Source organism: Camelus ferus, chromosome 17, assembly GCF_009834535.1.
Source record: "Camelus ferus isolate YT-003-E chromosome 17, BCGSAC_Cfer_1.0, whole genome shotgun sequence".
Lineage (NCBI taxonomy): Eukaryota > Metazoa > Chordata > Mammalia > Artiodactyla > Camelidae > Camelus > Camelus ferus.
Window position 1 is genome coordinate 12,542,033 of NC_045712.1, and position 27,114 is coordinate 12,569,146.

Genomic DNA, 27,114 nt, shown 5'->3' on the forward strand with positions numbered 1-27,114 from the left:
AAAACAGCAGCTCAGTGAGCTTGAGTAAGCAGCCTACAGACATAGAAAAATACATGGACAAGCCACAACTCCGAGTCTGACCTGGGTAACCTGACAGCCCATGATCCATGCCCCGCCTCCTTACAGACGTTCTTAAAACAGGCTCTAAATACTGAACAAACGTATCCAACTTCTTTATATACTCAAGGATGGGGGTCAAAATTTCTTATTCCATGTTTCTTAGCACCAATCACAGTGCGAGATACAGAAGAGGCACTCAGATATCTAAAAGCACACAATTACAAGTCAAAGCACATTTGTGATAGTGGCATTTAATTTATTATGCTACCAGGAACCCTACTCTTGAGGAGATAACATGCTAAAGAATAAGGGTTTGTCACTGACAAGGTGCAGACTCGCAGAGAGAGAAGCAGCTAATCTGATCTTCAGTAGCTTGGTCCTTGGAGAGAAGAATTTGGTTTTTCTGCGGACCATACAGGGGCAGTACTAACCAACTAACACTCTTGTGGCTTCAAACGGCTTATTCAACTCTACCATCCTATATGAAAACCAGACTCATTGTTTCCATAAAGCTGAAATTGATTTGTGGTCCAGAAACTGACGCTGCTCTTAAATGAAAAGCCAACACAGCAGTCCCCTTCCTACATAAGATCATCAACTGCACCAGCCAGGGTCATGAGTCACCATACCTGAACCAATGCTGCAAACATCGTTTGACAGGCAAGGCCCATCCAACAGCAGACAGTCTGGAACGTGCTGGGAGAGGGAGCCACCGGGAAGACGGAGGGACGAAGGTAACCTGCTCCGTGGCTAGCATCTCCGTGAAAAGTCTCCCAGCACATCCATGCTGGTTCTTCAGATGAGTAACTACCGGTAGGGCCAACACGGCAGAGGGTCACGCCAGGCCCTGCCCTCTCCCTCCCCTTCTGCCATCAGCTCTGCCCGGAGGGCTGGGCCAGCTGGAAAGCTGGGGTGTGCTGCCTGCGCTCAGCTCAGGGGACTCGGTGCACTCAAGCACATGCACAACACAGAGACATGACCAACTGACAGGCACCAGTGACGGCACAGGCGCTGAAGGAACGCGGCGGGAAGGACTTATACAGGAAGAACCCCCAGCTTCAGGCTGATTCTGGGGACCTCAGCTTCTCCCTCCACATCCCCCCGAGCTGCCTTCACGGAGGCTCCGATCATCTCTCTCCTTGGGACTTCCAGAATGGACTCCTCCCCTCCATTCACATCATGCCCACCTCCACACGGCTGCCAGGGGACAATCTCAAAAACCCACCAGTGGTGCTCTCCTGCTCAGCCCTACAGAGGATAACGGCCAAAAACTCCCTACCACGGCAGGCAGGGCCCTCCACAATGACCCCGTCAGCACGTGCGCTCCACGTGGAACTTGAAAGTGTCCAACAAGGGCTCTGTGTAAGTTCACTAGCCCTCCTGACAACCACCCACCCAACAATTCCACTCTAAAACTCAGCTCAAGGATGAGCTACTCCATGAGGCCTTCCCTGAATCAACATGCCTCCACCCACTCTCACCCACGTCCCTCCAGGCTCTCACTGTACTTTGTACTTACTTTTCTTAAAATATCTGTAACCCTTTGGTGTACTTACACACTTACATGTCCATCTGCATGTCTACACTGCAAGCCTCTAAAGGCAGTACCGCGTTGTTTTATCCTCAATGCTGGGAACATATTAAGGATTTCTTAAGATCTAAATCCACACCACCAGGTAAGGACAACAGAAGGGATGGAGGACATGAAGAGCGGAACAAAAGCAACTGATGTAAATGGAATCAAAGAGGTCCAAGTGGTGAAAGGATATAAAAGGAAAGCGTTTAATGACAGCAGTAGAAAGCAGGTCATTTTTTATATTCTGGAGGTAACTTTTTGTCTTTACAATTTAGCACTCCTAAGAATGAATTACAAAGTCTGTCTGTCTTACGTACTTAGTGTCCTGAAGTGGAAAAAAGGTTCCCGGGCACAATGGAAAATGAACAGATAGGAGGCAAAAGGCCCCCAGTCACAGGCATGTGCTCAAATACATCAAAGAGCACAGTGCTCGTGTGAGTGTGTCTGGGTATCTGACAGTTCGGTTTCAGCTAACTGTACAGCAAGCTTCCTTCCAACTTAATAGCGACACTTCAGTGACATGATCCTATTTTCCACTCAACTTCTCTTCCATGACTCGATTATACAACTGCAAGAGAGTCTAACTACTATCACAACCGTAAATGAGAGGTAATGTCTCTTAACTTACAGGGATTTCAAAACCTATCACCATCATTTCAAAAGATAAAACACATTTCAAAAGTTGTCAATCTTTCTTCTATTATCTTGCTCAGTGGTTCTTCTTAGAAAAGACCAGTAAAGATCATGAAAAACACTATGCATACAATTTAAAACACAATGTTAACAGTGTAATAAGAGTTTAAATCCCCACTGGAGGAAACACAATGATAAGTAACACGTGCACTGCTGTGTAGCTGGTAACACTCCTGTCAACAACGCATCGAACCCTCCAAGCAGCCAATTCAGTGAGGAAGAGAAATGGATGGATGTGTGCAGCCCACACTGACACTCAGCGAGACCTTGCAGGACACTGACACTCAGCGAGCCCCAGAAGGACACAATGACACTCAGAAGCCCCCGCAAGACACACTGACTCTCAGCGAGCCCCGAAGGACACACTGACACTCCGTGAGTGCCCATAGGACACAATGACACTCAGCGAGCCCCTGCAGGACACACTGACACCTAGCAAGCCCCCGCAGGACACTGAAACTCAGCAAGTCCCCGAAGGACATACTGTCACTCAGTGAGCCCCTGAAGGACACAATGACACTCAGCAAGCCCCGAAGGACATACTGACACTCAACGAGCCCCTGAAGGACATACTGACACTCAACGAACCCCCGAAGGACACACTGACACTCAGCGAGCCCCTGCAGGACCACAGTACAACGCAGGTCCACTGACCTTGTGAGCTGCTGGAAGAGCTGATCATAGCCTAAGTTGCCTTTACTTTCAAGGCTCTTCAACGGCATTGGCCTTGGAGAAAACGGTCAGAGCTAAGTGCAACGCTCACTCTAACTTCAAAATTCAAATTTACACTTCTGAGTATGCTGCCACCCTCAAAATCAACCAGTTTATTAAACCAGGATTTTCGTAGGCCTTAAAGTGTATGATTCTGATGAAGACAAAAGGAATCACACCTTTGACTGGCATGTTCAGCACCTACTAAAATATTCTTACGCATGTGACTGCCAAGCCAATTCAGTCAAGATGTTTACTACTGGGGTGTGAATTCAAGTTTTTGATAAACCTGTATCAGTGGTGCCTAAGTGTCACTGAACACCAGAACCAGCTAAGAATCTTGTTTAAAACGCAGAGCCCTCAATGCCATCTCCAAAAATCTTCATTTGTAACCTGCTGCCCAGGCAATTGATTCTAAAGTAGGTGCTCCTTGGGCCGCGCTATTATGTGGCAAAGTGCTGTCAGAAAAGCATTTACAAAACACGGTATCATTTAGTTCCTAGCTTCGTCAAATCCAAGTTAGAATGAGACCAAAAAGAAAAACCCAGCAGCATCTATGTGTTTGAGGACAAACACACCCATGAGCACATTAAATTCACAGAGGCTGATTTTAGCTACGAAGAAATTCAGTGTTCTTTTATTTCTGAAAACAATGTTAACTAAGGCCAAAAGTAGGGTAAGACCCAGAAAAGCTTTAAAGAAAACCAAACAGAAAAATCACTTACCACTACAATGCTACAGCGTCTGTTGTATTAAAGTAAACCTGCTCCGACCCTTCTGATCTAATTACAGATTCTACTTCTCACAGGGCCTTTTCTGTGGCTGATGAAAACTGAGCTGTAAAATAATTGAGGTAGGGACTTCGAGATTTGGTACAGCAAACTTCCTAATAAAAACGGCACAAACGGGACTCTTCTTACTGTTGTTACATATTAAATCTTATTTGATCGATTTTTACTGTATTGCAAATTACAAACATAAGGTAGAAGGTTGTAATTACAGTTTTATTGATTTGTCATTAACTTTTAATCAAGCTGCTGCTACAGGGAATGGTTATTATGGCAATGTTCTTCTGTTTCTAAGTTTCACACACGCACACTTATCATCCCTACAAAAAAGTAACTGTGAACAGATTCAATACCAACCAAATGTATTACTTTTGCAAGGTATCTGTTTGCAACATAACTATCTTATGTCAGCACAAATGTTTTTCAGAACATTGACTACACTAAACTATACCCTGACTTTCTCTAGGTCTCTATATATCTTTCTGATCATTGACAAGTTTTACATGTGTTTAGTTTTCTGTTCCTTTTTATTTTACTTATTTGTTTCTCCTAAATTCACCTGTTTCTCTTACTTATAGCCAATACACTTAGATAAATCTGAAACCAAAAGTTTATGCTCTGTGAAACTGAAGCAAGTTACTAAAACAGGAAGGCAGTACACACACAGCTGAAGCATTTACTAAGGAGACTGATATTGAATGGTTTCAGGACGTTTTTCAATAAAGTCCTAAGATTACTGGAGAACCAGAACCAGCATTTTCACAAACATCATTAAGCTCAGCAAACTTTTGAGCATACTAAACTGTAATTGAATTTAAAATCAGAAGTCAACATCAAGAGATGTTTTCACCAGTAAAGTCCTCAATCCTGCACCTGCTGCTGATCAATTCTCCTCTTAAGGTTCTCCAGGCATCACAGAAACTATAAAAAGGCATCTGACATTAGGGATAAGAATAAAGATAAGAAGGTCCTATCGAGACACAATAAAGATAAGAAGGTCCTAGAATGATTTATTTCCACTCTTATGGATACCTATTTCCTAAAGTCCACCTACCTCACCTCCTATGCCCAACAATTCAAAGGACATTACATTTAAAAGGTTCTGAGCTTAAAAAAATTTCATTTACAGATATTATTGTATTAGAATATATACCATATTTCATACAAATGAAATGATGTATCACTAACATGAGTGATCTAACAGCTATCCTTTGCTCTATTTAATTATATTACTTTATATATTCTTTGTAAGTCTAAGAGACAGAAGTTTCATAAATTGAAAAAAGTCTATCCTCCAACATGGCAAACTAGCTTTCAGGCAAGATGGGCCTGTGTGAAGTGAAGAAAGTGAAGTTTTTTTGCTGCTGGCTCTGAGCAACATACTAGAAAATGTAAACCAAGTGCTGAATTTATGAGAATATATTTAACATAAAGCAACAGGCAATTCTAAAACAGCAGGAAAAGCAGTCATAAAGACAGAATTTTTACAACCTGCGAGACACTGAAATTCTCACACACAATATGTTGTTCTCTAGTGTATATCCTGGAAAATAACTGCATGTAATGAGGTTCTAATGTCAGAACATAATCACAAAAACACAACCTAAACCAAGGACAATAGGTTAAAAGATTTTTTTTTAACATAAATCACTTTTAAATCACAGACTACACTAATTTTCAGGCAGCATTCAAGCACTGCAGTCCTTACTTTGCATACGTGTGAGGAAAATGAAAATCCCCAGAAACTGTATGCAAATGTCCCTATGTTCACTTTACTAGAGAGAGAACCAAGTTTTCATTAAGTTCCTAAAGGGGTCTCTAGCTCATAAAAGGAACTACTACTTTATATTCTTTGCTACTCAAGAATTAATATACTGTTAGTTCCATTACATTTATAAGTTCAGTAAATTATGAAAGCAATTTTTTTTTTAAATCCAGAATTAGCTTGGGTTCTGCAAAATCATTTTTAACCAATGTCAAAAGGAAGTTTTATAGAAAACACTTTGGTGAATTTAGTGTCTCTCTAGCTAATTTCTTTCAACATTCTCTTCAAGGAACCATCCAAACGATTTCCTAGATCAAGAAATCCACTGCATAGTAATGAGAAAGTATGAAATTACATACATCTCAGAAATAAATACATACATACATACATACATACAAGCCAAAGTGCCAAAGAGGACCAGAGGTCATCTTTTTTCCCATATCAAACATCATAATCTCAACAATTCATATTATCACATAAACAAATACCTTGCCTTTCTTTAGAACTGAGATTTCCTCCATAATTCCTTTTCTCCTGGATTGTCCAGATACATTACTATTGGATACGTTTTCATCAACCAAAAAGATACATTAATATGATTTTTTCTTCAAAATAATTTATAAAGAAATTATCTTAACACCTCCCAACTCATTTTATGAGGCCAGTTTTACCTTGATACCAAAACCAATAAAAGACACAAGAAAAGATAACTAAAGATCAGTATTTCTTATGAAAAAAGAAGCAAAAGTCTTCAACAAAGTAATAGTTAAGAAATCTCATACTATATAAAGTTTTATATACCATAATCAAGTGAGATTTAACATTCTGCTTTACAAATGCAACAGTAGTTTAACATTTAAAAATTAATGTAACACATGGTATCAATAAAACAAAGAACGAAAATCACATGACAATCCCAACCCTTCACGGTAGAAAAAGAAATATTTCACTAAAGAAACTAGGAACCGATGTCAACTCTTTCCCTTGAAAAAGGGAATCTCTGAGAAACTTAACTGAAACACTAAATACTTTCTCCCTAAGATCAGAAACCAGATAAGGATGTCCACTCTCACCATACTACTTAACACTGTCCTAGAGCTTCTAACTAGGGCAATTCGGCAAGAAAACGAAATAAAAGACATACAGATTGTACAGAAAGAAGGAAAACTATCTCTATTTGCAGATGATATGATCTTGTATCATTTCCAAGTAGACAGAAAATCCTAAAGAATTCACTGAACTTTAGAACTAATTAATAACTTCAGCAAAGTTGGAGAATACAAGATCAATATACAAAAATCAATTTATTTCTATATAGTAGCAATGAACTAAAAATGAAATTAAGAAAATAGCTCCATTTACAATAGCTTCAAAAATAATATATTACTTAGGCATAAATTTAACAAAAGAACTGTAAAATGTATACTCTGAAACTATAAGCCATTACTGAAAAAAATTAAAGACCTAAGTAAAGACAGTCTATGTTTATGGATTAGAAAATTTAATACTGTTACAGTGATAATGCTCACCAAATTAATTTGCAGGTTCAGCACAAATCCCTATGAAAATCTCAGCTGCCTTTTTTGCAGAAAGTGACAACCTGATTCTAAAATTCACATGAAAATGCAGAAGATTCAGAGTAGGCAAAACAATCCTGATAGAGAAGAACAAAGTTGAAAGACTCACACTTCTGATTTCAAAACTTACTAAAAAGCTGTGGTAATCAAGGCTATGTGGTACTAGCATAAGGGTAGACATACAGATCAACAGAATAGAACAGAGTCCACAAACAAACTTTACATTTATGGTCAATTAGTATTTGACAAGGGTGCCAAGGCCATTCAATAGGTAAAGAATAGTCTTAAAACAAATGGTGCTAGGTCAACTCGACATACACCTGCAAAAAGAACGAAGTTTGACCACAGCCTCACATCAGATAGAGAAATGAACTCAAAATGCCTCAAAGATCTAAATGTAAGAGTTAAAAACTATACAACTCTCGGAATAAAACATAGGTACAAATATCTGCATGATCTCAGATTACACAATTGTTTCTTAGATATGATATCAAAGCACAATGTAAAACTAACTGGACATTATCAAATTAAAAAACTTATGCTTCAAAGAACACCATTAAGAAAGTGAAAAAATACACAGAATGGGGAAAAAAACTGCAAATCAAGAATACAAAAAGAACTCTTAAAACTTAACAAAAATACAACTTACAACAAAAAATACAACCTAATTAAAAAATAGCAAAGGAGATGCACAGACATTTCTCCAAAGAAGATATACAAATAACCAGAGAGATGAAGATACTCAAAATCATTAGTTATCAGGGAAATGCAAGTCTAAATCACAACAAGATGCCAATGAACATTTATTTGTTGGCTCTAATTAAAAGGACAGGTAATACCAAGTGGTGGCTGAAAAGACTGGAACCCTTACACATTCTCGATGGGAATATACAACAGTGTGGCCTTCGGATAGGAGGTTATAGCTCAGTGGTAGAGCACGTGCTTGGTATGTACGAAGTCCTGGGTTCAATCCCCAGCACCTCCACTGCGGAAAAAATAAAATAAATAAAATGCTTATGGAAAACAGCCTGGCCAGTTCCTCTAAGGGTTAAACATAAAGTTACCATACAACTAATGATTTCCACTCCTAGGTATATTTCCAAGAAAACTGAAAACCAAGGTAGCTAATGAGTGAATAAATAGAATGTGGTACACCCATACCGCATGGATTATTATTTGGCAATCAAAAGGGATGAAGTTCTGATACATGCGACAACAGGATGAAATCTTGAAAATATTATGCTAAGTGAAAAAAGCCAGTCACAAAAGACCACAGATTGTAGGACTGCATTTATGTGAAATGACCAGAGCAGGCCAGTCTGTAGAAACAAAGAGTGGATTAGCGGTTGCCTATGGAGAAGGTTAGGGACAAAGGGGAGTGACTGCTGACGGGTAAGGTGTCTTTGTGGGGTGGTGATGATGCTCTAAAATTGTGGTGACGGCTGCACAACTCTGTGAACATAGTTAAAAAAAAAAAAACAAAAACAGTGAACTGCACACTTTAAATGGGTAAATTATATGGTAGGTGAATTACATCTCAAAAAAGCGATTTTTTTTTCTTTAACAGTCTTCTTAATGTTTACTTTTACTTTGCTGTCAGGATCTCTCTCCTTTCATTACCCCCATTCACTGTATTCTCAAGTGAAGAATATTCGATTACAAAACAGTTTGTAGATTCTCATCCAAATTTTCCAAAGGAAAATAGTGAACAGAAAACAAAACCACAATATATCATCGTTTTTTATATAAATCTTACAAAGTCTGATACATTTTTCAAATTTACTAATGTAAATATATACAATTTTTATAAATGATAAACATATATATGTATATATATATATATGTGTCACTTGATAAAATGATAAAAGGCTTATAAACTGAGACCCTTCTCTTCACTTTGCTAATTCTTGTTAACGTACCCTGCCCGTAACAAGGTTCTAGGGCTATTAAGATACATTAGATAGATACACAGATACAAAGATACACACATGCATACATACAAAACAACATGATTTGGAAATAATAGTAAAGAACAATTTCTGGATGAATACACAAAAATAACTTTAACATAGGTTGTCCTCTAGTACTGAGCAGGAGGGGCTGGAGAAAGTTAAGTGGGTGAGAGGAGAGGGAAAGCTCTCTTCCTGGCATACTCTTCCGTGTTAGTTTAGAAAAAATATATATCCCTGTATTATTTTTTACTTACAAATATTCTATCACCTACATTATGATTTCTTTTTTCGCTCACCAATTATTTACAAGAGAGAGTTAGATAATTTTTTAAACACATGGAAGGGATGGACTGCCTATGTTTCTGTCACTGCTTTCCAATTTTACTTCATTATAATCAGACACCAAATGATCTGTATGACACTGTCTCCACGTGATTTGTTGAAAGTCGCTTTGCAGACTACTGGGTCATATACTTTTATTAATGTTCCAAGTATGCATGAAAAAAATGAATCATCTTTAACAGTTAGGCAGAGAACTCCATACACAGCCATTAGGCCATTCTTGCCACTGTGTTGTTCAGATCTTTCAAGGTCTTAAGTTATGCCTGCCTGGCTCCAAGACTTTTACAGAGAGATGTGAATATTTCCAATGGAAATAACAGTTGTATTCGTTTCTCATTATAATTCTGGTAGTTTGGGGCTTGATATTTTGAGACTATTATTTAGTCCAGGTTCACTGTATTTCCAAGGAGAATTGTTCCTCATATCGTTATACAATGGTCTCTTTGTTATTTGCTTTAAGTCTTTTTTATTTTTTTTGGTCTAATATTAACATTACTCCACCAGCTCTCTTTCAGTTAGTATTTCTCAATCAGAGTTGATCAGAGAAGTAGAACCATGAAAGATGATAAGAATAAGGAGTTATTACAGGGATGTGACCAGTAAGTGTGGGAGCTGGTTAGGCCGTTTACAGAGAACTGCTGCTTCTGCATCTAGCATTTAGACAGAAATTCAGAGGGCAAGTCATCAGGAAGAAAAGATGGATGTGAAATGGGGAAGAGCAAGGTCAAACTGGACCTCGTAATCTTGCTCACCCATCTCGATGATGTAGAGGATAAACTGGTACCCGTCACCACAGAGCCCACACACCCGACTCAAAATTCAGACCAAGTGAAGGAGACAATCCAGTGCAACGTGGAGGAGCTAGCGGCCCGGCTGCGGCCTGATCCTGCACCAACCTCCTGAGCATGAGCACAACTGCTGCTTCACTTCCGCCTCACAAATCTTGTGCAAATTTCTCTTGCAGCCAGGCTAACCTGGAACCATCCTAGAAAAGGAGTTCTAGGAAACAGAGTTCCAGCTCAAATCCTGTTGACACAACACAAAGCCACCACAATCTGCATGGATATTTTCTCCTCTCTCTTTATTTTATTCCTTCCATTATAATTGCGTTTGAGGTACATAGCTGGATTTTCTCCTTCATCCTATCTAGATTCTATCTTTCAACTATCATGTTTAACCCGTTCACATATATTGGGATTTATGACTTTCATAATTGCAAAAGGAACTGTCTTTTAAAAATGAAATACAGTAATACTTGTACTGAAGACATCTGCACACTTTGCATTTCTTAAGTATTTTATCCACATAAACATATTACTTACCACTTCTCCAGCCGAGGCAGCCAACATGTGCTTCACAGGCATCAAATATGGAGATGAATCAGAGTGCAAAAACCATTTCACATATTCATAGGTGATAAAAAAGGCAGCAGCTGAAATTTAAAACAAGCCAGTCTTTCACAAAGTTTAAATATATATTCAAACTGTTAAGAAACATTATTTCTCAAAAAAAAATTACAACTCTAATTATTAATTTATGAGATTACAGATTTGTCTGACTCCATGTTATATGCCTGACTTTGGACTTACAGAAATGCAGAAGACATGAATCTCTGCCCTGAGGAAGCCTAACAGCTAACCTGCCATTTATCAATTTGTACTGACAAGTCACTTAAAACTTTATAGTAAGCTTTTTAGAAAAGAATATGAATTTCTGTGATCCAAAATATCTTTACACGTGATCATAAAACAATCAGCTACGCCAATTTATAGATGGTTAAAATTGCAAACATATCCCTTAACTAAACAAAACATCTACTCCATAATGTTTTACTGCTGGTTACTCAAAATAACCATGGCTACTTTATACCATATCAAACTCACCTTTACATCAAGGAAACAATCAACTATTTAATTAAAATTGGAAATCAAAATCTCTAAAAAGCTGCTCCTATCACCATGAATAATCCTAACCTCATAAAACACTTTAAGACTTGCCATGTACTGTTAATCAAAAGATGTTACCACCTGCATGAAAGATAAATAAATGGCATAGTCATCTTTCAAAAGACATTTGAACATGTCACAACAAAGTTGAAACAGTCAGGAAAAGAGTTGGATAGTGAAAACCAGTTCCTCGTCATGTGTAAGCACCCTTGAGCTGCTAACAACAAACATCAGACCAAATGAAGAGGCACGCTGTCCCTGGATGAGTAAAGACCATGCAAGTCATTTTATCTAGTTACTGCAAGTCGCTATTCCCACTTGTGATTCCTAATCAGGCTGAACCTACTCTGGCCCACTCACTAAATGTACAGCTAGAGTATCTCCAATCGCATTCAGCTCTAAGCTCTACCTGCCACACGTTCCACCCGCCCACCTCTACCTCCCAGGAGAAGGGAGAAAGACAGTGCTAAAAGTTTCTAGGTTGTCATGGTTAACCACCTCAATCTGGTCAGAACTGTATTGCCACTTTTTTGACAGACAAAAGACCTTTAGAAATGTAAGTCCCAAACTCTCCTGGGTGTCACCCATGTAAGCCCCTGCTACTTGGAAATGATGGCACAGTAAGGTTCCAAGTGAGGTTCTGAGCAAGTGACAACAAAGAAGGGGGCTGATCTATCCAATACCTACAGTCTCTTCAACCTCTGAAAAACACACAAAACACAAAAACTGAAAACAAAGAAAAAACGATGGTTCTTCTACATTCCCTTCTAAATATGGAATAAGGATCCTGAATAAAGGTATTTTCATCTCCTCTTTTGACCCTCAATCCTTTCCATCCCCCTGCAGAGTATGTTCCCAAAAAAGGCTACAGCCACTAAACGCTACACTGGTATATTGTACTCAGACTAGAGGCTTAACCAGCAACAAAAAAAAATTTTTAAATGCCAAGTAGAAGGTTTCAATTCACCAAAAATTTGCATAAAAATCAAGGCCATTTCTGAAACCCTGGCGGCACTCTGATGCTTCACTCAGCACCTCCCATTCAATGATGTGCTGTGGATGGCAGAGAAAAGCAGGGCAAGAACACCACTTTCTCACACGCGCACACACACACAAATTCAAAACCACATTCTGTGTGTGAACTCCTGCTGACAAGAATCTAAAAAAGGTCTGTGAGCTTAGTGGAGTGCCATGTATCCTGTAGACCATCACCAATACCTCTTCTACCAACAATTCCTAAGTGTACTATGTATGAGAAAAATAATACTTGTAACAATGAAGGAAATATCTTAAGAGCTGATGACCAAAAGACTAGGACTTAGTAACATATTCCTTTGCAATTCCCTAGTTCAGAGGTTCCAAAACTTGTTTGCATATTAAAATCACTTGGGGATTTTTTTTTTAACCTCCAAAGCCCAGGCCACACCTCAGACCAATTAAATCCCAGTCTCTGGGAAAGGGTCACAGGTACCAGTACTTTAAAAAGGGGGGGGGGGGCTCTTGAGGTGATTAAGTGAATGCGATGTGGACAAATAGGAACCAAGGCCCATCTCCTGCACACAGAGCTCTACTTGGCACGCAGCAGGTGCTCAACCGTAACTTGCTAGGATCAACCCCTGAAAAGTAAGGCATAAAAAAATCAAGGATAATCTCAAAACAGTTTCCTGTTCTAAGGATGGCTCGGGGAGAGGGAAGAAGGGATAAACTAAGGGACCAAAGAGATTTGCACTCCAAACCTTTAGGTGAACACTGTGTTCACAGATGAGCATACATGGGCATTTAAATGTCAAGTTAACAGGGGAGAATTTCTCATGAAATATACTGAGAAAAAAGAAATCAAACCCCAGGATTTAAGGATATTCTGGAGCAGTGGTTTGTGTGAGTGTGTGTATATGCATGTGGTGGTGGTGGTCATGGTTTTCTGTTTGCTTAGTTTGCTTCTGAGTGCCATGCAAAGCATCAGTAAACAATTAAAATATACTGAAAAGAAGTATACCAAATGGGTGGATTAAATAAAATAGATTATAGTGATTACAGAATAAGAGGGCCATAAATCACATGTGACTTCAAAACCAAAACAAGGCACTTCAAAGAGGTTAGTGGGAATAAGCTGCATCGTCTAAGAGCAATTCAGTTAAAATAAAGATTTCATGTCTCTTAGGTTAGTCTGCTTCACAAGAATCTCGAAGGCAGTCATTATTTAACTCAGCTTCACATCTAAATCCCCTGGGAAGCTACTAAAACTCCTGATACAGGCAAAGCTCAGACCAATTAAACTTCTGGCATCAGTATGCTGTGAAGTTTCCCAAGAGATTCCAACATGCAGGCAAGGCTGAGAACCACTGCTCTAAGGCATCACAATCAATGTTAGAGTAACTTTAAGGATTCTAAGTAGGAGTTTTAACAAAACAACCATTTTAAAAAGATTGCTCTTTTTTTTTTAAATTACAAATACACTAGAATGGAATCTACAGCATTAGCTGAGTCAAAAATAATGGGTTAATGAATAGAAAACAAATTCAGAAGGTCAACTACAGCATATAAGGAGTTCTTCATAGGGTCGGACTACATACCATTCTAAAAATAAATCCCATTATCTTGGCTTTATATAAAACAGTGAGAACATCAATATAATTTTTACCATTAGGAAAGGATCCAATAGCAGTCGAAGGAACGCCAGCATATATTCCACGAAAACCACCAGCCTTATTAAATCCTTGGGGACTCTGCAGCCTGGTTTTAATGGTATCCAGAGGAAATAATATCAAGTCAACACAGACACCTGCTACCCCACCAGCCTTTAAAATAAAAAAAAAAAGAAGAAAAGGGAAAAAAAAGTTACAATAAGACAAACTCTGCCATTTTGGGGGTAGGAATAAGAAGGCAGTTTTTAAAGCAATTTCTTTAAAGTATAGTTTTAAAGTAAACCACAGTCTACTTCAGTATAGTCAAAATCTACAGCTTGCCCTGGGAAAATAACCGTTATTGTGGTATATTTTCAAATTGTAAATTTTAAATTATATATTCTGCTTTAAACAAAAGTTTGATGATTTTTAATAAATTTATTTTAATATAAATTTTAAATTCACTTTTAATGATTTCATATGCTTCAGAAAAGTAAATAAGCCTCAAAAAGGTAGAGTTCAAAATCTCCTTCCCTGACCCTAAAAACTCAGGTAACCACTTTAATTGGTTTCTTATTGTATCCTTCCAAAGTTACTGTAGGCATATATACAAGCAAATATGAATATGTATTTTACCTTCTTTTAAAAGTAAAAGGTAATATGCTGCACTTTTTTTCATCTGGTCACTTATCTCAGTGATCTTTTCATATGAGACCAAATGTTACATGTGTCTTTTTAACTAATGAGTAGTGAATCTACATTAAAAAAAACTAGGGGGACTTCCATTTTAAACAAGTAATGCTCCTTGTAAATTGACATCCGTATTTCAAAACTCACACATCTGAGGATTTCTATGGTATCTTCTCTACTTTGTGTATATTTGAAAGTTCTTTCATCATTTTTAATTTAAGTGAATAAATGGGAAAAAAAAAAAAAAAAAAAGAGGTAAATTACTAGAGGACATGAAAACCTGGCCCAAACTAGTCATCTCCCAAAACAGACCATGTTGCTTTGGAAAAGGTGCACTTTAAAAAACTAAGTTTGCACACTGTGATTACAGTAAAGCAAATGTAGACTTTTAAAAACTAGTTACAGTTTAGTCAAAGCACAAAGAAACTCAGAAAAATATGAACTCAGAAACACTGGCAAAGAAAGGTCAATACACAAATTCTAACGGCATTATTTAAAGAGATGAATCAACACCATCTTACAGCAAGCAAGGGGAAGAACTACAAAGAGGAAACTCACAACATGGTTCCTACATGGTAATGTTTGAACTGAACTACCTTTTCCTATCTTTCACATTTTGAACAATGTGAATACATTACCTATTCAAAAAGTAAAAGGAGACATTAAAAACTATATATCCCCATGACAAGGAACAAGAGTGAGTACTATTTAAACATACAGGCACAGTCCAAAAAGATCCCATGTTTCCATCCTTTAGGTTCACAAAATGCTCAGGTGGTACAAGGGTTAGTACCACGTAAACACTTTCTGCTCTAATTACCACTTACCATAAACCCACTGCAAGAGTTCACTGGAAAATGAAATCACTCTGATGAGAAATGCAGTAATGCCTATTTCTCAATTAGCTAGCACAGGTAAAGTATGTAAGGTTAGTGTACAGTAGGAAAGTCCATTTCCATAAACATTAATACTATATGATCAGACTAAAAGGCATGACAGAACCCCAAAGACCATGAGGGTATACTCGGCAAATGACTTAAAAAGTTGTCACCAGAAGAACAGAGACGGGCTAGTGCAAAATCCCAAGTGGGAGTAAAAGAATGGCAACATAGGATTTCCTTCTTGATACAAAGGTGGCCTAAGTCATGAGGGAAAGTTCACAAGTAATGCAGGAAAGTTAAAAAAAGAAAAAAAAGAAAAAAAAAGTCAACCTTTCTCAATATTCTTCTCACTTATTTTTTAAGGGCTTTATAAAATTCAGTACATAATAAACTATCTTGTCTGTCTCCTCATCTTCTCAAAACATGAGGAGAACCAAAATCCTGGTGAGAATGCCTCATTCGACTGGTTTCTTTAAAAATATGCTGTAATTCATTATAATTTTCTCTTTTAATCTTCGAAGAGGGTTAGAGAGATGCGTGCTGTCTACTGCTACATTTTAATCAGTAAGTTAATTACTCTTTTAATCTATTTGGCTACTTTGCATGCATTGATTCTCTAAACCCTTCTTTCATCAGAATTCCTACCTTCTGAGAATAAAATGATCAGATTCAATCTACTTATCTAATAAATCAAGAATCAAGATTTACTAATTGCTTCTGTGGATTTCAAATTCCTGTAACTCAAATGTCATTTACATTCATGGGACTGGAAAAAAATACAGCTAACAGAAAAATAAGAATACCTATATATCTAGTCACAAAGCAACATATTTAAGATTTAAACAAAAACTTTAAGGAACACTTATAATTTTACATCAATATTGCTTTATACATAGTTACATACAAAGCAGGTAAGCCAACATCAACTGAATTACATGGAACTCTACCATATTCTTTTATTCTTTAGCCTGAGAAATTTGTTTCATTTAATGATCACTTATCAAAAGGGTTATCAGGCAGGGGGAGGGTACAGCTCAGTGGTACAGCACATGCTTAGCATGCATGAGGTCCTGGGCTCAATCCTCAGTGACTCCATTAAAAAAAAGTTATCAGACAAATGGTTAGTTTCAAGATTTAAGGTAGCTTACACTGAAAATTGTAAATTAAGAGCTAGATAAAATCCTAACAGAACATAACCCAGATAACCAGCAAGCCTTACCACAGTATAATAATTTATTGAGATCTTGATATCATATAGATAAAATACACATCTCTACCTTAATTTAATAAATGTAAAAAAACGCTGGCAGGCTATAGATAGGAAGTGCCGACTCAGGGCTTTGAAATTCCTCTGGGAGTTGAAAAAAGTCAAGATTACATGCTATAAAACCTTTATTTCTCCAAAGGAGACTGGTAAAACGAGAAAAAGTCACTCCTGCTCAACTACAGGACAAAACCAAATCACTTGTCTAATTTAACTAAGCAAAGTCATCACAGGTCCCTGGCCTAAATCACAGCTAAGAAGAACCAGGCAAAAAAACATTAACATGGCTTCTCTGGGGAACATCCCTGACATTCTCAGTTTTCTCCATAATGATGTGGCCACCAGTGACTTTAACCCTCTCACCGCAGAGCTGCAGCTTCTGCTTCCTGTGAGACTTGCTGATGAGAATTTTAATTCTCTAGTTGAGCATCTGACCCTTTCTTCAAAGCCCATAGGTCTCACTAGATGGTAAGATCCATACCTGTTTTGTTCACCAGTATGCTCCCTGCACCAGTACACAAGATAGGTAACTCAATAACTATTTGAAGAATACATGAATTAACGGCTATCACAAAGCATTACTAACCATATTTTAGAAAGTACTACAAAGCAGTCTAAAAAAGGTACATCAATTTTTTTTAAAAAACTGCACACCACAGGACCAAGCAGTTCCCAAAAGAAAAATACAAATGGCCAACAAAATTATGAAAATGTACTTTCTCATCACCAATGGTCAAATAAAAATGAATGAAAACATTTTCCCAATTAAATTAGAAGTCGTTAAAAATACGAAAATAGGTATGGGTACTATTAGGAGAAAGAAATTATTACAATCTATTAAAGGACAATTTGGCACAATGAAAATTTTAAACGATAAAACACTTGACCCATTTATTTTATTCTAAACATTTCTTCCACAAATAAAAGTGCATAAACATACAAGAAATTTCACTAAAGGATTGTTTATAACAGTAAAAAACTGAAAATAATCTACAGGTCCCTCCTAGGGGGTCTTTATAGATAAATTATATCAGAGTAATGGATAGCTACACAACCTGGAGAAGAATGAGGTCAATCTGAACTCACCGGCAGAGAAACATGTTGTATTCTTAAATTAACCATAAAGCGACTGAACAATACATGCTGTACAATCATACCTTTCAAAGAAGCATATATTTACTTGTATGTGCATAATTAGAAGTCTGGAACCATACACACTAAAATGCCAGAAGTTATTACTTCTGTGGAAAAACATTCAGGATAAGGTTTTTTTTCCACTACCTTTTGCATTGTTCAAGTTTTGCAATAAATATTACATACATACAAAAATAGAGATACTCAAATTTAATACTCTCTCACACATACACACAAAAATCCAAATTCATTGGTCACATTTGGCATACAGTAGGCACTCAGTAAAGGATAACTCAGAACCTCGAACCCTGGGCCCTAAACTATCTGTGCAGCTTCATTTCACACACTCTTGACCTTGAGCCTCATTCAGCCTGACTACTCTGTTTCCCAAACACGTCCTGAAACTCCTCATTTCTGTGCTCCTCCTGGGATTTTTCTCTCAGCCTGGAAGCCCTTCCAATGTCCCTTGTCTCCTGTCTATTGCAGCCAGCAGACCACCTGCTCCCCCGCCAGCGCCCCCTCCCCACACATTCACCCTGACAGAATCCATTTCATTGTTAAGGCTCTAACCAAATGCTACAACCCTCCTAAAGCCTCTCCCAGTCTCCCAGCCAGAATTAAAGGCTACTTCCTCACCTCCCCTTACAACTTTGTTCACATTTCACTCTGGGTGCTAACCACCACGTCTGACACTAACAGCCTTCAGAGCAAAAGGCCGGTCAGTCCCCTGGGCCCTCCTAAATATTGAACCCAGTGCCTGGGATGGAACAAGGCTTCTGCACTTGTTTGTTGGTTTGAACTGTATGGAAATGTGAGATGATAAGAAAACACTTTAGGAAAAGACTCAACATTCAGAAGAAAAACTGCAGCAATCACTCTTTGGTTGTCCCTGCTGTGGTCTGCCACAGCACTGTGACAACTGAAAGCCGGTGTCCCCTGCTGCTTGCTTCTTGGCATTCTACAGACACGCTGACAGCTCTGTGGTATACTCAGGGTGACTTCTTGAGAAATCCTCTGCCTATCATCACCTCCTGATGGAAAAGCCTGTGTAGGATCACTTTCGTTTAGAGAGGATACTGTGAGGAATGCAGTAATGGTTCTGGAATTGGACTCGAGTATGTTTCCATTTGTCCAGAAATTCTTTCAGATTAAATACTGCTTAGGACAGCAGCTTTGACATCAGACAGGCAGACCTGGCTTCAGTCTCAAGTGGGTCTCTTTAGGAAAGCTATTTAACCTCCCTAAGCCCACATTTCTTCATGCATGAAATGGGGAAAATAACAGTATCTACACTTCACAGAGTTTTTGAGAACTAAGTGAGATTAAATTAGAATTAAATACAACTGCATGCTTAGCAAAAGGCTTGCCCTTTATCAATTATCAATAAATCTGAGTTATTATTTTTAGTGTTACTATAAATATCCTTCCAAGTTTGCTGATGCCCTATTTCTGACATGCCAATAGCAAAAATACTAAAAACCACATGAAAGACGCAGGACTTGACCAAAGACTGAAGATTACATTCCTATATTAAACTGAATAAATGCACATATAAAATCAATAAATTCAAGTCTTTCCTTAGCAATAATGAATGAAAAGCTCTCCTCAAATTCTGCTCCCTGGACAAAGATCACCCATGGTCTCACTCAACAGAAAGCCAAATCATGGGATGCGTGTCAGGAATGAGCATCAAACTCAAAAACCTGAGAAATACTACTGTTCAGATTTATTTGCGACTGCTGGATTTGAAATAAAGAGTTAATTTTTTTTTTAAGCAGAATACCAAAAAAAAGAAGACAAAATTGTAACCATACGATTCCTGCTCTGAAAAAACTGCATACGCACTCGTTAAAATGCTCAATAAATGGTTACTTTTTATCACCATTCTCAATTACACAGTTAATTTTTGTTTTATTTTCTGTTAAATGTCTGCTCCTACTTGACTGCACACCCATGAGGGCAGGGACCATATCTTTGAGGCACTCTTTCCAAGTCCTAGAGCAAAGGCTCACACATATGTCTGGTTAAACATATGGGTGATGTAAAAGATACCTGATTTGTGGAGGTGGAGAAACTGGGCACAACTCTTATCTTCCCTCTATTTGGTATTTCACTAACATTATTCAAATTCTGTCTGTACCATTAAAAATTTAACATTTCAAACTTTATTTGAATGCACAGCATTTGGTTTGAAAATGGTGACAAAAGCGTATTAGCAAGTCATTCACAGCTAAATTACCAGATTTCAAAACTTTCCCAAGACCCTTTCTCACACTGAAAGAAAAATGAGAAAGGAAATGTAGTCCCATCTCCTGGTACTTGAGATGCAAAAGAAATGCCTCTATCACAGCAGATGTTCTCAGCTGTGGTCCCAGGAAACTGGTGGTCTCCAAGGGCGCCTTGTATGCTCCAGTGATCGATCAAAATTGAGACTATACCTGTCTAGGTGACTGCCTGCTCAGCACAAAAACAAGCAAAAAGGAAGACCTGCCCACTCTGACCTAAATGCCAAAAAGAAACAAGTCATATGAAGCAAGCTTGAGAAGGTGCAGTATAATTCCCAACCCCTTTTAGATTTAGAGATCACGCTTCTTCATCAGATACTAACCTGCCTTGACTCCAGCAGGCAATTAGGAGGCTGCCTTCCAGAAAAGAGAGACATGGGCCAAAACACTGAAAACGTCCCCTAAACGTATGTCCAATACTTCATTCTTATCTTTTCTTCTGTTTTCTCACCTCACCTAAGAAGCCCTGGCAACATAACCCTTGCCACTGCCCTCAAGTCCCTTTCTGCCAGTGGTTCTCAACCAAAGAGCAGGTCCAGTGAGACTTGAGTATCACAAAGAAGCTTTTTCAGAGTCATTTCATGAAAGAAAGAGAAAAAGCAAAACGATTTTCACAAGAAGAAAAAAAGAAACAGGTATTAGCAGTCCCTGCTTCACACAGCACCAACATACGTGAATTTCAGTTACCAAAAGAACACAGCCCTCCAACACCATGGTCCACGTTACAGTTACCACAGTGATAGTCTATAAAAACAGATCCTGGAAAGAGGGAACTGGCCAGCAAAAATCAAAGTACAGTAAATAAATGAAAAGTGGCGAATACCAAAAGTGAAATTCAAACCAAATATAGAAGGTGTTACAAAAACACGAGCTGGCTGTGCGAACACTGACGCTGCTGTCTCTGGAAACCAGACCCGCAGCCAGAGGGAATTAGTGAAGGCGAGCTTATCACCATATATGAAGAAAGTGGATGTGATGAAAAGGACGAAGAAGGCCCAGAGAAAGTTGTGCCAGCAAAATCAACACATTAAAGGAACTCTGGGAGGTTTTCACAACACTGAAAACACACAGGATAAAAGGCTGGAAGTTGATCCAAACTTAGGAAGCAGATCACTTTGCCAAGGCATAAAACAATACTTGGTCTGCACTGGAAGTTATATGACTCACAAATCACTTTTGATTTTTTTTTTAAACAAAGAAATAAAATCTTAGCGTTTTAAATTACAATGTATTAAGTGTTGGTATTAATTTTTTCTTCCATTTCTCTGCACATTTATAATCAACTGTAAGAGAGTTCTTAACATTAACAAGAATTTGTAAAGGTTATTAAATAATCATAAGACCACTTTGCATGATTCCCATTTGCACATTCATTTTTACAGTCCACACTACCACGCAAAGAACGGCCCGGACTTCACACTGCATAGCACAGACACCTGCAGAAGCTCTTCCACCTGCAACCTAGGATGAGTTAAAAGTGACCGAGGCAGGGATGCTTTTGGTTTCCTTCAAACAACAAGCCAGGTGAACCACAAGAGCAATGAAATAGTTAAATACTGAAGGAGAGAAGAGTCAGGCAGAAAAGAAGACATAAAGGGTGAAGAGTGGTTTGGGGTTTCTTGTTGCTGTTGTTGCTTGCATTAAAAAAAAAAAAAACTAGAAGGAAAAAAAGTAAGGCTACTATCAAAATTATTTTCTATAATCTTGGGGAATTTCAATATAGCTGGTTTTCATAATGAATGAAATAAAGCCAGCCAGCCATATCTTGGGGTTCTGCACGCTGGGATTCAACCAACTGCAGATTGAAAATATTCAATAAAGAATTCAAGAAAGTTCCAAAAAGCAAAACTTGAATTTGCTGCATGCAGGCAACTATTTACATAACATTTACATTCTGTTTACAGCTATCCACATAGTACTTATGCTGTATTAGGCATTATAAGTAATCTAGAAATGATTTAAAGGGTGCCGGAGGATGTGCCTAAGTTATATGCAAATACTACACCATTATATACAAGAGACTTGAGCGCCTGCTGATTTTGGTATCCACAGGGGTCCTGGAATCAATCCCCCTTGAACAGAAAGGGACAAGTGTATTTCTGTATGGTTTGAATTAGGAATGAACAGATGTTCATACAGTGTTGTATTTTTTTAAATCTATAACCCTTTTCCAGGTTACTATTGTAGCACATACTCTTCGCAAATACTTGCCAATGGCCCCCAAATTGTCCACAAAATGCATTTGTCATCATTTACCTAACCATTCCAGTTGACTGTTTCACGTTTAAGTGGCTTCCTATTATCTTCACTGAGTTGAATGTTAGCAACATCTTTACGTGTTCTAAACTTTACGTGTTCCAAACTGCTTTCCTAAAAGCACGCACAGTCAGTGTACTCTTTGGAGGTTTTTTCCTAAACAGTTTGCTCCATGCTCCAAATAAAAGCTAACATCCCAGAGGCCCTCCCCTTATTCAACTCTCCAGCCCTTCAATCCCCTTTTAAGAAACTTTAAGCAGTAAACAGTTAAATGTCTGCTACCTGCCAGGCTCTGTACTATACCTCTAATGTCAACTCATTTAATCTTTGGAATCTGAGTTTCAAGACTTCAGCGAACAGGTGAAGGTTCATTCATTCATTCAACAAGTTGTGGTGAGGGCCTACGAAGTGTCAGGCACTGGTCCCACGGCAGTAAGCAAAACAGAACTCCCTCAGGAGTGCTCAGCCTGCCTCAAACACGCTCCAGCCTTAAATAACAACCACTCCATTTCTGGGCTACTTCAGTAATAAAACTTTCTAATGGCTTCCATTATGCTTCAAAATAAAATATCTTTTAGCTGGAATGAAATTTAACTTCCCTGAAACTTCTACTCACTGATCCTAATTCTACCCTCTTTAACTACAATGAAAAAAGAAGTATGCGTGTGTACCATATATTACTAAAATAAATTTTAAATAAATTTAAACACCACTGTTCTTTGCTAACTCTGGCACACCCCTGTTTTTAGCAACTGCTACTGATGCTGACTTCAGAGACAGTATCAAGGAACAGTCAAAGGTGTGGAATCCCATGTTACACTGCCTGGAATCTAAGCTCACACACGTGAAGTCGATCTCACTATGTAACTTTGGACAAGTTATGTAGCATACTATATCTCAGTTCCCTCGTTTGGAAAACTAGGATAAGACTCCAAGTTTTGTCAGAATTGAGTGAGATGATGTATGTAAAAAGCTTACCTAAGCTCCCAGCAGAGCAATGTTAACTGAAAAGTACTACTATCTCACCAGTTGGACAGGAAAACTCTTTCAAAGTGGTAATGCATTTCTTTGCAACTCTAAAACCTAGCTTATACAAGCTAGGTTTAAAACCATCATTCCACAAGTCTGGCTAAGATGCCCCCTTCCACATCTTTCCGTAACACGCTGAAACTAGCCCTCATTATTTCACTCTTTCACCCCCCCCCACCTGACCCATGTGGGCAGCTCTATCTTGTTCACTGATATCTCCAACACCTGCAAAAACAATTGAAAGTTAAATGAAGGGGGCAGGGTATAGCTCAGAGTAGCAGAGCACGTGCTTAGCATGCACTAGGTCCCGAGTTCACTCCCAGGTACCTCCTCTAAAAATAAATAAACCTAATTACCTCCCTTCCCACCTCCAAAAAAAAAAAATTAATTGAAGACATTCCTCTGAGCCTCCGTTTCTCAGGAAAAGCTTTCAGAGCTTTTTTTGTCTGCCTCTGCCCACCACCCTACAATAAAAACATAGGCAGCCAATCTGTCTTCACTACTGTATCTAGTATCCCCTACCAGACCTGCCATAAGAAATGTTTCAAAATATTTATTAAAGGATTTGGGGGTCTTTTTGTTGCTCGTTTTTTTGATGTTAAGACACGTTGGTTCTCACTGTTTTCTCAAGAATTAAACGCTTACTGACTTAACTAGCTCCAGAGAGCAGCTGTTTCTGCTCATCCGTATACCCAAAGGCTCAAAGAATGCCTGGGAGCAGAATAAACATTAATTATATACTGAATAAATAAATACGTCGTTTCCGAGACTTAAAAAAAAAAAAAGCAAAATGAAACCATAGTCTCGAACAGGTCTGTGAGTGTCTTGAGTGAGCTTTGTTTTGTTACATATATTTCGTTAACTACCAAGTTCTGCAGCCTGTGGTTTATACTACAATTGAAGATTTTCTTTTCCCTTTAGTTAAGCCGTTGCGCGGAAGACAAGTCAAGTACCCCAACCCTTTCCCACCTCCGTCCTTCTGAAATACGAGTAAGGAACCCGGGGCCTCGACACCAGGCCCGGCGCGGCCCAGGAGCCCGGCACTTCCCGCCAGCCCCGGTGACCGGTGCCCCGGGACGATTGAGCACGCAAAACCGGGAAAAGGAGCCAGGGCAGAAAAGCCACCAGGGACTCCAGTGCGGCACCCCGGCGCTCTGAGCACCCCACCCTGCCACCCCGTACTCACCACCAGCGAGGCTGTGAACCCGGGCCGGTCCATGGCCCCACAGACACAGTCAGGGATATCATTCAAGGCTGAGCAGAGGCGGCTGGCGTCTCCCGGCACTGGTCGCCGCCATCTTGCAGACGCCTGCGCTTCCGCGACCACGTGAGACTGCACCACAACAACTACACGTGCAACCCGGGACGCTGCGCTGGGAGGTGCTCGCCCCGGAAGGAGGGGCGGGGCCTGAAAGTGTGGTCGCGTCAAGTCTCGCGACTCTTCTCTGCCTGCGTTTCCTACAGCTTCTGAGTGGTCTAAATGGAGGAACTCTCACGAACAAATGAGCCTCTGATGGGAAATCGTCGCGGGGAGCCCCGCAGTGAGGGCAGCGCGAAGCCGAAGGGGGCGTGGCTATGGTGGAGGGCGGTGCCGTGGAGGGGAAGGACTAGTTCCTGGGGGCCAGGCTCGTGGTTTCCATTTTTTTGCTTTATCTCTTGGTTTAATCTGTAGAAATTTTGTCTGAATTTCATAAAATAGACTCATTATCAGAAAATTATTAAGTATAGAAAAATATTTCATTAGTTTCTTTACTCGGGCTAAAAATTAGCGTCCTCCACTTCTCGTTACAGTGAATTTTGCACTTGTTTTCACTTGTTCAGTTAATTACTTGCTTATCTTGTTAACTGAGATACCAGTTGCATACCTCGAAGTCTACTTTATTTAAGCACTTAATAAAAGCTTCTTGGAGTGGACCTGTCTTTACATTTATTAAACAAATACCTTCTAAGTTTCCTCATGTCAAGGGCCAATTACATCTCAGACCTGATGCTCTAATACAACTTAGTAAGGTAAGCACCATTGCAATCTTCATTTTATGGAAGATCCTAACGCTCCAAGAGGTTCAGCAGCCGACTCAAAGCTACAGAGAGCAGAGCACAAGCTTGAGATTTTACCTCATGCCCTCATCATGTTTCCTCAGAGCCCTTGCAACAGCCTTAGCAGGCTCTCTGTCTGCCTTTCTTCAATCTATCTTTCATATCACTCCTAGAATCTTTATTGTTTTCTAGATGAGATGATCTAGAAGTGATTAGCAGGATACCTGGCAGGGTTTCAAATTCTGCTTTCCCAAGAATCTGGGAGTGGCTTCCCTGAGTGGCTCAGACTCGGCTTCTCTCTGATGAGGTTGCAGTAAAGGCATCAGCTGGGGCTGTATCTGAAAAGTTGATTAGGGCTGGAGGATCCACCTTCAAAATGGCTCGTTTTCATGATTGCCAAATTAGTGCTAACTCTCGGCAGGTGGCCTCAGTTCCTCACCACATAGACCTCTCCATAGGGTTGTTTGACCATCCTCCCGATAACGACAGCTGGTTTTCCCCAGACTGAATCATGTAAGAGAGAGCAGGATGGAAACATTATGTTCTTTTCTATTGTACAAAGGTAAAAGCTTCATCAGATATTTCACAATGCCACTAGAAATCCTTTAGGAAATACAGATATTGCAAACATGACCTGGGGCCTCCTTTTTCTGATATACTGAGGGAAAGATCCATTACCACGTGTGCATGTCTTTTAAATGGAGCATTTCAGTGCATCGTCATTGTTACCACATTGCAGGCAGAGTGTATCCTCAAATCTTCTATTTTAAAAGATACAGGAAGTAAGTTCAGTACTGGTTTGCACTAAAGGTGTGAAATTATACTAATAAAATTGTCTTCCTCAATTAAGTCTACCACTGTAAGCCAAGTTTACTTTTAAACAAGTTCTGATATATTTTTAAATTATTGAGATAAAGAAATGTTTATGCATTAAATGTTTTTAAACTAGGAAAAACATTTGCAGCACATATGACAATGAATTCTTAATTCTAAATAGCTCCTATAAATCAGTAAGAAAAGACCAGTACCAACAGAAAAAAAAAAAGGCTATGTATATTTGTTATATATATGGCTATATATATGTTATATATGTATAAATGAATATAAATGAATCACAATGCTGTACTTCAGAAATTAACACAACATTGTAAATTGACTATACTTCAATTAAAAAAAGAAAAAAATAGCCAAAGTCACAAAGGAAGAAAAACAAGCAGCTAGTGAACATGTGAAAATATTTTAAAGTCATTAGTAACATCAAAATGAACATCAAAACAACAATACAGCATATTTTTTTAACTTATCAAATAGGCAAATACTTTTCTAGAGGGAGCGTCAAAGCAGCTTTTCTGGTGAGTGAATATGGCAAGATCTATCAAACCCTAAAAAAATGTTCTTTGTCCTCCATTATTCTATTTATTGCATTGTACTCTAAGCAACTATTTTTTAAATCCATCAAAATACATCTATGAAGATATTCATTTCACTGTTTACCATAGCAAAA

At 38.7% G+C, this 27,114-nt stretch overlaps 1 protein-coding gene across 7 annotated transcripts in view; it reads right to left on the reverse strand.

Annotated features, from left to right (window-relative positions):
• Window positions 1-27,114, reverse strand: part of SLC25A26 (solute carrier family 25 member 26) — a 205,154-nt gene that overhangs the window by 88,583 nt on the left and 89,457 nt on the right. Inside the window, exons 1-4 of one of the 7 annotated variants that reach the window (XM_032458127.1) lie at window positions 24,760-25,166; window positions 14,052-14,208; window positions 10,787-10,896; window positions 8,042-8,155 (exon numbers count right to left, since the gene is read on the reverse strand). In XM_032458127.1, the coding sequence (XP_032314018.1) occupies window positions 8,042-8,155; window positions 10,787-10,896; window positions 14,052-14,208; window positions 24,760-24,792 (414 nt within the window). In that variant the 5' untranslated portion in view covers window positions 24,793-25,166. Of the gene's footprint in view, window positions 1-8,041; window positions 8,156-10,786; window positions 10,897-14,051; window positions 14,209-24,759; window positions 25,167-27,114 lie in introns of those variants that run through there. The other 6 variants (XM_032458130.1, XM_032458128.1, XM_032458129.1 and 3 more) reach the window with 6 other exon arrangements.